The sequence below is a fragment of the Pseudopipra pipra genome, chromosome 1 (genome assembly GCF_036250125.1).
Source record: "Pseudopipra pipra isolate bDixPip1 chromosome 1, bDixPip1.hap1, whole genome shotgun sequence".
NCBI classification, from domain to species: Eukaryota; Metazoa; Chordata; class Aves; order Passeriformes; family Pipridae; genus Pseudopipra; species Pseudopipra pipra.
In genome coordinates, this window is record NC_087549.1 from 132,445,717 (window position 1) to 132,458,736 (window position 13,020).

General features: G+C 48.0%; 2 protein-coding genes across 2 annotated transcripts in view; both read right to left on the reverse strand.

Moving 5' to 3' along the window:
- Positions 1–220: 220 nt before the first annotated feature.
- FZD1 (frizzled class receptor 1) lies at positions 221–3,761 on the reverse strand. The gene has a single exon (XM_064677963.1). The coding sequence runs from the start codon at positions 3,759–3,761 to the stop codon at positions 2,019–2,021; it is 1,743 nt and encodes a 580-aa protein (XP_064534033.1). The 3' UTR covers positions 221–2,018.
- A 3,765-nt stretch (positions 3,762–7,526) lies between these two features.
- CDK14 (cyclin dependent kinase 14) overlaps positions 7,527–13,020 on the reverse strand; it is a 345,123-nt gene continuing 339,629 nt past the window's right edge. Inside the window, exon 15 of the mRNA XM_064677983.1 lies at positions 7,527–7,545. The gene's annotated coding sequence lies outside the window, so the exon portion shown is untranslated. The remainder of the gene's footprint in view (positions 7,546–13,020) is intronic.

Consider the following 13,020-nt stretch of genomic DNA (forward strand, 5'->3'; position numbering starts at 1 on the left):
GTCAGAGATTTTGAACAGTTTACATTACTTCTTTTGAAGGATTAATCTAGACTGGCCTAGAAATAAAAAACAAAATGCACAATGAATTCCTACACTGAATTCCAGCTTGTTACTGTGAACTCAACCTAAGAAAAAAGGAATCCCACACATCTTGTAGCACATACACTGCTTTCACAGAGTATTTAAGTTCATCAGAGGAATACATAAAGGGACAAGATAGTTTTGTACAAAACCTCAATTTATTTCAGAGAAATTAAAAATATGGTATTTAATATATATAAATTTCTATTCCTCTATAAATATAGATGATCTTGTGATAATGAACAGAAATAAATGCATACCAAATTAAAATAATTTTGCATTTCAGGGTATGGTAGCCATAGATAATGTTTATGAACCTAAATACAGGCATTTGTAATATTAAAAAAAAGTTTAAAACAATACAATCAGGAGAGAAGCATTCTGCTGTTTTTCATACAGAGGTCTACATGTTCAAATGCATCTGTCGAAAGTTACAATTTAATCTTTAACTTTTTTTATGTATTAGAAGCACAATCCCACACATCCAGGAGCATACAAGGTAGTAGATATACTGCACACATGGTATCTTATCCTTGCAGTATGCAATGTTATTACTGGACCGAAAATAAGTCAGGGAAAAGAAAGCAGAGATTCTTTCAAGTCTCACATCTCACCAGAGTGCTTAAACATTATGGTTTTCTGCTTTCCCTTCCATCGTTTTTACTACTGGCAAAAATCATCACACCCTCATAATGTGTAATGAATTAAATCTCAATGAATTACAATTCAGAAGAATGGCAACGGCTCCAATGTTTCCCATATGAAGAGCCAGTGTATCAATATAATTGGGGGGGAGGGGAGGGTGTATCAACAAAAGCCTCAAACTGAACGCTGGGTTTTATTCCGACGGAGCTCTTTTCACTGAGCCCGCATTTCCTGATCCTGCTGACCCCAGCCGGCCGCAGCCCGGCGGGGAGGGACCGGGGCAGGCGGCGGCGGGAGCACCCGCGGAGCGCCCCCGGACTGCAAAGTGGGCTTAAAAAATACCAGAGCAGGAGGGAATTTCGGTGTCTTTCTGTCCCCAGCCACCTCCTGAGCCATCGGACGTGCTACAGGTGCAGGCGGTGCTGAACCCCAACTCCTACAGGGAACGGGGTCAGCTCCTCCCGAGCCGTGTGGGGCCCCGCAGCCGCCCCAGACCGGCCGCGCTCCGGGCAGGGCTGGATGATGTTCGCATCTGCCGAGAAGGGCCCGGCGGGGTCAGCGGGGCCGGGGCCCGGTGCAGCGCTGTCCCTGCGCCATGGCCAGGCGGCTCCACGTCCTCCCCGTAGGGAGACGGGATGGGGTCCGTCCTCCCCCACACGGGGCCAGGGCGGAAAGCGGCGCTCCTGCCCATCCCCACCTCGGAGTCGGGATCGGGAGCCAGCCCGGGTCAGAAGGCGACCCCGGCCGCGGCCGCAACCCCGCTCCGGGCCCTGCTGCTGATGCAGCCGAAATTCCAAGCAAAGCCATTACAAAACCTGTGTGGGGGAGAAGAAAGGGTTTTTTTTCGTTTCTCTTACCGGCAGCTTTTCCCATTCTGCCCTACGAAATACAAACCCAAAGCCTTTTTTTCTTTAAATAAAAAAGGGGGGGAGGGAGGTAAGGAAGTAAAATCCGCAAACGGGTTAAAAGTGTCCTAAATAATTAAAAAAGTGAGGTTTTTTGCAATTTAAATACAAATATACTTACAAAATCTTACAGAGGCTATTTACATCCCTCTCCCCCAACCTGACAATGCGTTCAGCTCCTACAGGAGACAACGCGAGCAGCGCGGGGAGGGCAGAGCCGGGCGGTCCCGGGCCCCAGAGTCCCCCCGGCTCGTCCTCCGCTCCCTGTCGCCTGCGGAAGACATTGCGGTCCCCAAAGTTTGCCCAGGCTGGGTAAGGAGCTGCTTCCCGAGGCAGAGCCTCGGTCCTTTGGCCGCCCACATCCCCCTGGTCCGGCAGGCAGGGGTCTCAGACAGTGGTCTCGCCCTGCTTGCTGTTGGTGAGCCTGGTGTAAAACTTCCTCCAGGAGTTCAGGGTTTTCCCAGACCAGATCCAGAAGCCCGAGGTGATGCCCACAATTAAGGTCATGAGATACTTGATCATGAAGACAGTAAAGTCAGGGCTCATAGGCGGGTGGTGGCTGCTGTGGTTGTTGGGGCAGGGAATGGCATAGCTCTTACAGCTCTGTGTGACCCAGCTCCTCTCCCACTGTTCCCTAAAAGCTTGCTCGTAAAAATAGCAGGCAATGACGATGGTGGCCGGCACCGTGTAGAGGACGCTGAAGATGCCTATCCTCACCATGAGCTTCTCCAACTTTTCTGTCTTGGTGCCGTCGTGCTTCATGATGGTCCGGATCCGGAAGAGGGACACAAAGCCAGCCAGCAGAAAAGAGGTGCCGATGAACAGGTAGACGAACAAGGGGGCCAGCACGAAGCCCCGCAGGGCATCCACGTTGTTGATGCCCACAAAGCAGACACCGCTGAGAACGTCCCCATCCACTTGTCCCAGGGCCAGGATGGTGATGGTCTTGATGGCCGGCACGGCCCAAGCAGCCAGGTGAAAGTACTGGGAGTTGGCCTCAATGGCCTCGTGGCCCCACTTCATGCCGGCAGCAAGGAACCAGGTGAGGGAGAGGATGACCCACCAGATGGAGCTGGCCATGCCAAAGAAATAGAGCATCATGAAGAGGATGGTGCAACCCTCCCGCTTCGTGCCCTGCGCCACGGTGCGGGAGCCGTCCTCGGCAAAGCGCTCGTTGCAGACCACTCTCTCCTCCAGGAGGAAGCCGGCGATGTAGGCCACGGCCACCGCCGTGTAGCAGCCCGAGAGGAAGATGATGGGCCGCTCAGGGTAGCTGAACCGCTTCATATCCACCAGGTAGGTGAGGACGGTGAAGAGGGTGGAGGCACAGCAGAGCACCGACCAGATGCCGATCCAAGTGCGGGAGAAGCGCAGCTCCTCGGGCCCGAAGTACATGAGCCCGTAGAGGCGGCCGGGCTCGCAGGGCGCCCCGCAGTCCTTCTCCCCCAGAAAGCGGTAGTTCAGGTAGGAGGGCACCTTCAGCGCCCGCGGGCAGGTGAAGCGCCCACGGGGCTCGCCGGGCCCCGGGCCCCCGGGGCCGCCGCCGGCGCCCCCGCGGTGGGGGTTGCTGGTCCAGCTCTCGGGGCGCAGGGCGGGCGTGGGGGTGCCGCGCTCGGAGGCGTTCTGCCCCACGCACAGCTCGCCGGCCCCGTGCACGGGGAACTTTTCGCAGCGCAGCGTGTCGGGCCACTGGAAGCCGAACTTGTTCATGAGGGCCTCGCAGCCCTGGCGGGCCCGCTCGCAGAGGGAGCGGCAGGGCGGCAGGGCCTGCTCCAGCACGGTGCACACCGGCGCGTACATGGAGCAGAGGAAGAACTTGAGCTCGGCCGAGCACTGCACCTTCACCAGCGGGTAAAACTGGTGCACCTCCAGCCCCGCGTCCTCCTGGTTGGTGTGGCCCAGCAGGTTGGGCATGATGGTCTGGTTGTAGGCGATGTCAGTGCAGAGCGGGATGGAGATGGGCTGGCAGTAGCCGTGGTCCGGGATGGAGATGCCCCGCTCGCCGTTGGACTGCCCCCCGGCCGGCAGCACCGCCGCCCAGAGTAACACCAGCAGCAGAGGCAGCCGCGGGCACCGGCCGCCGCCAACTTCCCCGCCGCCGCTCACCGCCGGCCCGCGCCGCTCGGCCATGCTCAGTCGGTGCCGCCTGCCCGGCTGGGCTTTCGCCGCCCCGCCGCCGCCGCCGCCGCCGCCGCCGCTGCTCCTCCCGGCCCGAACTTGCGACTCATGAAGGGAGCGGCGAGCAGGGACGGGGCAGCCCCGGTCGCCACTCGCGCGGCCGCGGCGCGCAGCGCGCAGCTCTCCCCGCACCGGCGGCAGCGACCGCCGCGCCTCCGACTACCGCCACCGCCGCCGCCGCCGCCGCCGCCGCCTGACCATTTGTGCCGGCCCCTCGAGCCCGCGCCCCTCGCCTCGCCGCGCCGCGCTCCCTCCGACCGGTTTCCAGGCGCCCCGCAGTCTGCCTTCACCGGAGGGAGGAGCCTTGAAACCGACGCCGAACTTTCCTGCGTAAGGGACCGTCTCCCAACGCCTCACCCGGGGGCGGGCGCAGGCGGGCGTGGGGCTGCCCCGCGCCGCGCACAAAGGCGGCGGGGGCGGCGCGGGGGAAGGGCCCCCGCCGCGGGGGGAGAGCGGGGGGCCGAGGCCGCGCCGTGTCGGTCCCGGCTGTCCTGGGAGTGTTTTTGGGTGCCCCGGTGGTGACGATTGTTGAGGCCGTTGAGCGGCGCACCCCGATGGGGCCGGGTCCCGGCACCTCCCCGGAGGTCAGGCGGGCTAATCCCGGCGGGAGGATCTATGTTTGGCACACAGCGAAGGGCAGGGTTGGTAGGGGGAGGCCGCGCCGCTGTCAGGGCTCTGCTCCGGGGAGCAGTGAGCAGGGAGCAGTGGGCATCTGTGCAGGGCTGAAATGGGGGAGACGGGTTTATTGCGGTCACTTGGGATGCGGGCAGGAGCGGCGGCAGCATGCGGGCACAGACCGCGGTGTGCGAGTGGCCAAAACTTGCCTCCCCTCAGAGACACTTCAAGTATCTCGTTACCGAGCTTTTGCCAGTGGGTTATCTGCACCTTCCGTCGTGTCCACAGCAGCAGCCTGAGATACGAAAATAATCCCAGCAGGACTTTCCCATTCCCCTTCCTCCCTCTGCCTAGTGGTCAGCTATTCCAGAGTAATTCAAGATGAATGCTCCGTGACTTGCAATACCTCCCGTCAGGCTTTTGAAAATTTTGCTGTATTCTGGGGAGGGGGTGAATTAGGCATAGCATGCCCACCAACAGTGTCCATTTCTGCATGTCCGAAGCCCCTTTGCACAAACAGAATGGAGGTCCTGTTGGCGCTGCTGAAAAGCATAGTCTAGAGAAATGATGGAGGCTGAATGGGGGATTTACTGTACTCTCTGTAATTGAATAAGAGTAATAAACTATGCTCCAGGAGAGGAGAAGAACCCTACCCCGTTCTCCATTCAGTAACCAAGCCTCTACATCGTGTATATGAATGTCCTTGTATTTGTCAGAAGGTTAATTTTGCCATTCAGAGCTGAACCAGCCATGGAACTTCTCTGGCCAGCTGTCTTCCTTCTCCGTAGCATGCTCTCACCCTTTCCCCCTTACATACTAATGAGCTGCAAAAATCCATTAGGAGTAAGACATGTCCAGCAGTTATTTCTAGCTGTCACAGGTGGCAAGGGTTAATAGAAGACATCCGTATTTCTTGGATAGCTGCACATAAAATTTGGACCATGCTATTTAGGCCACTTTCTTTCTCCCTGTAGTACTGTCCCACATTCAAACTAATTAATAGCAAAATCTATGCTGTGTAACGACTGCAGGAGTGGGATCATGTTTAGAAATTGCACATCCTTAAATATGTTGATTGCTGATGTCCTTGTTTACTAAGGTTCATTGAGTTCTGTCAAAAACTCTTTTCTCAGAGAACCGTAGTTCAAAAATGATACACACAAATATCTTTTTCCATCTTCTGCTGAAAAAAGTTCGATTCCTTGAATATTGCATTTATAGTTTTAAGCTACAGATTTTTCTCTTCAGATCTACATTCAGTAATTAAAATTAGTAACTCTTTTCTAGCACAAAACCTAATTTATATCCAGCCCTAAATGGCAGTATGGTTTCCCTGTTCATCCTAAAACGATTGAACACTGGATCTTTAGGTAGGAACAAGTATATATGCTCTTTCTCACAGAAAATGAGTATGAATTTCTGACTAGTTTTGGAAAGCCTCCTTGGCTTTCTGCTTGTCCTCTTCAGACCTGGGGATGCATCATGCAATCCAGGAAAGGTAATTAAGAGGTTTGTACATGTAGGTAACGGATTTTTTTCAGACCAGTTGGTATAGAAGGAAAAGCGGACACATTTTTGGAATAACAAGCTATATTTTTGATTCTGAAGCAGTAACTGTCTAAATGCAGTAATTATCTAAAAGCTAAATGCAACTTCAGAACTGCTGCAAGTTCAGATGTATCAATAAGACCAGCTCAGTAAGAAAAAGTGGAAATGAGAATGGAGGAGGCATTGTGGGAGGGCTGGGAGCTGGTAAGTTCAGAAAAGTTCCTAGGACTTGCTGGTTTTAACTGTTTAATGATTTTTCACATAACAGAAGAAAATCCTGTGTGGAAAAGAATCTTCCCAGAAGCACTTGTCCTACATTTCAAACACCCCAAACCACAAAACTCATCATTAGAGCTTAATCCTCTGTGGTCCAAAACCAGATAAGTTTAAACTGTGCCTGAGCAAGAAATCTAAGATGTGTTGATGCCCGTCCACTACTACAGCAATAACTTTCCCTGCCATCAAATCACCAGCATACTCTGATCTTACATTTGATGTTCCAGGGTTGCAAGACACTTCATCCTGTGCACGGCTGTATTCTTTGTAGTTTTGCTGCTGAAAATGACCACTGAGCTCCAGCAGGAACTCCCACAAACCATCTTTAGAGACCAAACACACCTCTGTTGGTGAGGGAATGTTTCTCACAAAACAGGACATTCTCCCTCTCCTCTTTCAGACCTGATCCTTAAGGAAAACTACAGATCTTGTCCGACAGAAGTGCACATGGGAATTAGGTTTCCTAACTCTGCCCAACACCCAAAACTGGGGACTCAACAGAGATGCTGGTCTGCTAGTACATTGTAATTTATTTCTGCTTCCACACACCACCACCTCTTCTGCTTACCTCTCTCCAAATCAACAGATTGTAAGGTAATTGTCTCTCCTTTTTACTTAGCTCATAAATGCCAGTCTTTCTCCCATCCTTAATGTCATTAATGTCTTCTCTATTCTATTCTCTTCTCTATTCTAAAGCTACTGTCTTCTTCCTTTCAGAGCTGGTTTAATTAAGGAGTATCTTAGCAAATGGTAAACAATTTTTCTTAACTGAAAGATGATTCTAACCCAAAGAAAAGTTTGTGCGACCAAAAGTCTGTCCCATTTTGCCACCTGTATGTCTTTGTCTAACAACATATACTGCTTCTTCAGGCAGCCCCAGTACTGCATATCACATCCACAGGAGACTGTTGCTGTGTGTCTGCCTTGTTCTTTTAATGATTCCTTAGGTATCCACCACGGGTGACAATTAAAGAGAAGCCTGGACTGGATACCACCATTGCTTGGGTCAATATGACAAAGAGAGCACAGGCGCTCTTTTTCCCCCTTGCCATGGAAAAACAATCTTCCATTCTAAAAGAAACAAAAATTTGGGTGTTAAGTCATAACTAAAAAGAATTTCAGCTTTTACTTCAAAACAATGTGCTAATGTTATTTGGTACAGTAGCCATTACGGGAAATTAGGGCTGTGGCAGATAGGCAAAGTACTGAGATTTGTCCTCTTACATTCTTTATGTACCACTAATAGAGTGCTGGTTTATGCTGGTCTTGTTATGGGAGATGGGGACACAAATCTTGTCTGAAAAAAAAAAAAAGACACTATGTAAATCTTTACTTTTGGAAAGAGACAAAGCAAAAAGTCATTGCAGTATTTTCTTGTTTTCCTCTATGTGACTGGCAGAAATAGGATAGAGTAAGTGCTTACCCTCCACAGCATATAAGCAAAAATGTATATGGAGTAAGGCTAGTGAGCACCCAAATGAATAAAACATAAACACAGATAATAACATACATGTGTATTTATCCACCAATTTAAAGCAAAAGTTATGCTCAAATAATTAACAGTTAATTCAAAGTTTTATTATTTAAATGTCAAATAAGGCGTCAAAAGTGGGACAAGTTAAAAGTTGATTTTTGTCTCATACTGAACATGAATCTTGGCTGATTAGAAAAGTTAATACTTTTGGGTGCAGGGGCATTAGTTCTGGATGGAAAGAAAGGATTTTTGAGATCTGAGTAGAGAGAGGGATTAAAATATGTAGTGTATGATGGGCAGCAGCAATGTCTATACTAAATTCATGAAGTCTCTTGGAGTTTCCAAATGAGGCAGTACATGTCCACAACTCAGGTGGGTCTCATTTCCATCTGAGTACTGGGAGTACACATCAAGTCCTCATGATGCACAACCAGGGATACTTGCTGAAGAATCAGTACCAAGATTGTAAATGCAGTGAAATGAAGGAGAGATGATTACAGTGTCATACATCTGTCATAGTTTGAAATTGCCCCCCCCCCCCCTTGAAAGTTCAAGGGGCTCAGAGGTGATTGGGTGCCAGAGCAGTGTTCCCTGGAGAGCCAGTCACCATCCATGTTGTTCGCTTCTGCTCAAAGTCATATATCACAGCACTGGAAGCGGTTGGCAGTTCTGTCTTGGCTGTTTTGCTGTTGGTGTCTGCTGCGTGTAGGTGGAGAAGGCCAGGGGGCGACTGGGCTCCCTCTCTCCCCCTCCAGGGGGAAGAGGGGAGCCCTGCGGCCCCCCTAACTCTGCCTAGACCAGAGTTAGAGACAGCACTGGAATGAGTGCATGTTTGTGAGGGATGCGACTCACAAACAACTGGTAAGTGGGAGAGAGAGGGAGAGAGACAGGCCCTGCAGCCAGGCCCTCTTCTTCTTCCCCCCCACCTTTGCAGCCAAGCTGCAGAGGAGGGCTGGTTTTCCCTCTTGCTGTTTAGTGAGAGTGGATGTGAGGCTCAGCATTGGAGCAGAGCCAAGTGGACGGGCCAGAGGAGGCTCGATTGCTAGGGAGAAAAATCCCAGGTAAGAATTGGAGACGGACCCCAGAGAGAGAGAGAGAGAGAGGGGCCCGGAGGATGTCCTTGCAGTGATTTAAACGGAGAACAACCGAAAACCCGAAGGAGGAATCAACATTCCAGGACACAGACGCTTGATAAGCTGAACTACACTGCAGCAGCCTATGAACCGAGGTATGACACTGAGAAGGAGAAATCACACAGCAGCAGAAGAGAAAGTACTCAAAGCTACTTTCTTGGACTTCGTAAGGAGAAAGGACTTCAGCAAACAGCTGAAGGTTAGTTAGGGAGTGTTCAGGAGCCCAGACCACTCCCATGAGAGACAGAGACTGTTACATATCAGCCTTGGAAGGCTGCTCCTGGACTAAAGTTAAAAGGGGGGGCTTGAAAGGACTGACAGACAGAAATGTAATATATATATAGCTGGTTTTAGTTTGTACAGTATATTTATTTGTGTAAATAAATGTATATACTTCCCCCTTCCCCTACAGAAGCCTCTGGTCTGAAAGTTTCTCTCCGGTGTTAGGATAAATTGTGAAAAGGGGTAGGGGAAGCCTGGAAATTGGATTTTTTTTTTGGATTTCTAATGTGGCTCAAACTTCCATAATCTCAAATTGTAAGGTGAAATAAGGTGCACCCTTACATTGCCATATTAAAACTACCATATATTTCTGGTGATAAAATCGTTAATGCAGATAATAACACACTCCTTAAACTAAGCTGTTTGACCCTAGAAGTTGAGAGAGAGGTCTACACAAGAAGTTGAGACACAGAGGTCTACAAAACAGAATTCTGGAGAAGAAGTACCTGGGCAGGACTCCCATGTAGCTTTTACAGTTGCATGATAAGATATTTTTCAGTGTGCAGCATGCCAATGACACAGCCATCTGCCCCAGGGCCACAGGCCATAGCATCTCACAGATATAGTCTTGACAGAAGAACAAAATCCTTAAAATTTAAAAGCGTACCTTGGACATTGACTGTTTCTTGGAACATCTAGAAGACTCTTGGAAGTATGCCTGTGCTGACACAAATAACAAATGCATGCAGTGATTGGCAAAGAAAATCAGTAGGAGCTGAACATGAACTATAGGTTGCAGTCAGCAGCCAGAATACTTTCTGCAGCGAAGGGTCTCAAGGCAGTACAGCCAAGTGTTTAGAAAGTCATCTCAGTGCAGAGGCAGTTGTTATAAACAAGCATTTGATGAGGTACCAAGTAATTCTCTTACCTTTGGGTGGCCCAGGTCACCTTACCCTCAAATTCATCCCAGGCGCCTTTATATAAGTCTTTTATTAATTCGTTATATTAGTTTGCAATTGTCAATTTAGGTTAAAAACTGTACTTTTATTTGTATTTGGGGGTTGTGGGAATAAGAGAAATAGAATAGAAATGCATCTCTAGCCGCTGATGTCAGTGGTAATTTATTTCTGCTGAGTGATACCTATTGTAAGGCAAATGTTTTACCAGGTAGCATGGGCTAGGAATGAAGGGCAACTTTTGACTGGCACTGGTGTAAGTCAGCCCCCCATTACAGTGATTTTATATGTTTTAAAGAGGCATGAGGAGAAGCAGTATGTGCAGTCAAAGCAAACTACAAAGAGTCTCTTCCTCTCAATACTAACAGCATTTTTTGCTTAATGCTGTTTATTCAAGATAGATGGAGTATGTGGAGATTCGATTTGGTTTTCTTTTCTGTTCAGAAGAAATGTAGATGATCCCTTGCAAATTAAAGCCGTATGTTGCCTGCCTTCCCTGACATGTTCTGTGCTGGGGTGAGAGGCACAGGGGCTGCAGCCCAACTGCTGCTGCCAGAAGTTTTCTGGAGAACAAGAAAAAGTCACAACTCTTAAAAGGGCAATTGCAGATCACAGCTCATTTTGTTCAGAGAGAATGCGAACATTTTTATTCTCTTTTTATTTCCCTTTCTTGAGCAAGTTCTTCTACAGTTACATACGGTGCCTGAAAACACAGACTCTCTCTTGTTCTTCAAACACAGAGAGGCTGATTTAAGGGCCTAAGATGGCAATCCTTACTCCCTGGAGTAGACCTGCTGATTTCACAGATGCAAGGGAAGGGAGTAGAGCTTCACAAGGCTGTGATGTAAGGAGAAATTATGTGATGAGCTCTTACTTCTGGCCTCATGCTGCTCTTGCTGTGCTTTAAGTACCTTCCTTTTAAAGAAATGACTCCCCATTTCCACTGATGTAAATGAGATTCAGATCATATTTGCTGCATTAGTATTTCAAGATACACAAATTGAAAAGGTATGTGTATGAGGTGGGGAGATAGAGTGGAGGAAAGCTGTTTTTATGTATCTTTTAGGTGTGTATATTTTCCGTGAATGCTATTTAGAGAGTGAGCAGGATGAGATCAGAGTAGGAGTAATTCCAAGCCTGCATCTTGCCGTTTTCAATGGAATGTGGCTTGGTACACGTTAAAGGACAATCTCAACTTTCCCTTTAGAAAAAATCTTTTGAGCTTTTGCTTTTCTTTGTAAAGATAGTTTTAAATGTTAACCAGTGTAAACAGAGGCAAACTGCCCAGTAAGATTGAAAGGAATGCACCACAAGGATCTGCTTGTAAGCACTTCTCCCCTAAATACATTCTTCTTCCTATAGGATCGGTCAGCTCTATTTTGAAATAAATTCTTTTCAGAAATTTTGGGCTGGTTGTGTGAAAGGAATTGTCTTAAGGATAGACAGGATTAGCATTCTAGACCTTCCCCTCATTCTGCAGCTGACTTTTATAGTCAGTATTTCCCCTACTCTTTGACCCTGGCTGCGCAACAACTGTTCAACACTGCAGCACCTCTAGTAGTATATCAGATATCCCATGTGGGCCCCAGATAAACCATCCTTAGTCTGATCCTACAGTCTTCAAAGAGGAGAAAAAGGAGCACTTCATAAAAATCTCAAAATTCACAGTAGGGAATGTTACCTAAAGGATGGTGAAATTTCATTCCCTATTGTCACAGGTAGTCATTCTGTATCACTTACAGATACAATCACAACATTTAGCCCAACTGCAAATTGTTCAAGCCTCTCCTTCCCTAGTATCCCTGTCAGAACATTAACCTATTGCACATTGGTGGGTGCATCTGGATTCTTTGCTTCTGGATCTCGTAATGTCTCTGTTTTTCTTAGTGACTAACAAGATTGTGTAATTTTTACTGGATTTGGACTTATCTGTGGAAAGCCACACATTTACCATCTGCAGGGATGGTTATTGTAATTCTGTGTATTTTCATATGGCATTGCTGACATTAAGAAAACTATCGCAGAGTTCCCAGCACTGAAGACCTGGAGGACAACCACGTCCTCTCAGTGTCCCAGGTCTTCTGTCCCCTTCAGTTGTCCAGGTGCCAAATACAGAGTCTATCAAGGTTTGCTTCCTTATCCCAAAGTGTCGTACTGGCCTGATCCCTGTCCTGTCAGGGATGGCTGGTCTCAGCAGCCACAGCCCCTTACAGCCCCATACCACTGCAGTAACGCCCTCAGCCTCAAGCCTGCACAGTGGGAGTGAGCCCTTTATCTAGGAGACACAGCTAGTGCAACAGCTGGCTGACTGAATATGTAACATCCAAAATTTATGTAATTTTTTATTTTCAGAGGAAAACATCTCCCATTTCTACTCTCATTGGTAGCCATACTATTGTAAGCAAGGTCCACTCATGCCCATCCTTACAAACTTTACCAGGAAAGTGAGAGAGATGAGGACTTCATGTTTATTCTTCAATTTTTGGAGCTCTTTAATTAATGAATAAGGATATACATAAAAATATGAACACTTAATAGAAACCAATACAAAAGGATGGGAAGGGAAAAGATGAGATACCTACCTTCTGGCTCTTAAGTGTTATTATCCATTAATGTTGAAATCATTGTTAAAATTCACAATCTACTACTACTACTTTGCTGATGGTGATTATTTTGGGTATTGTTCTGCCATTTATTATAGCTAGGCAGATGGACAAAGTATTTCTGCAAAGGCATCGAGATTTTATATTTTTATTTACATACTTTTTTACAGTTGTATAGCTGCTTCTTTTAATAGATCATGACTTTTTAAAAATGCAGACTGATGTAAATATTTGCTTAAAAGTCTGCACTGTGCCTACACTTACATTCGTCCAAGTACATATGTGATGGCATTAAGAGTTTGGAAGTCTGGGTCCTCCTCCTAGCAGAGAAGGGCTAGAGCAGCTCATCCAAAACTTTGTCCACACCACTGCCGCAGCAAGTAA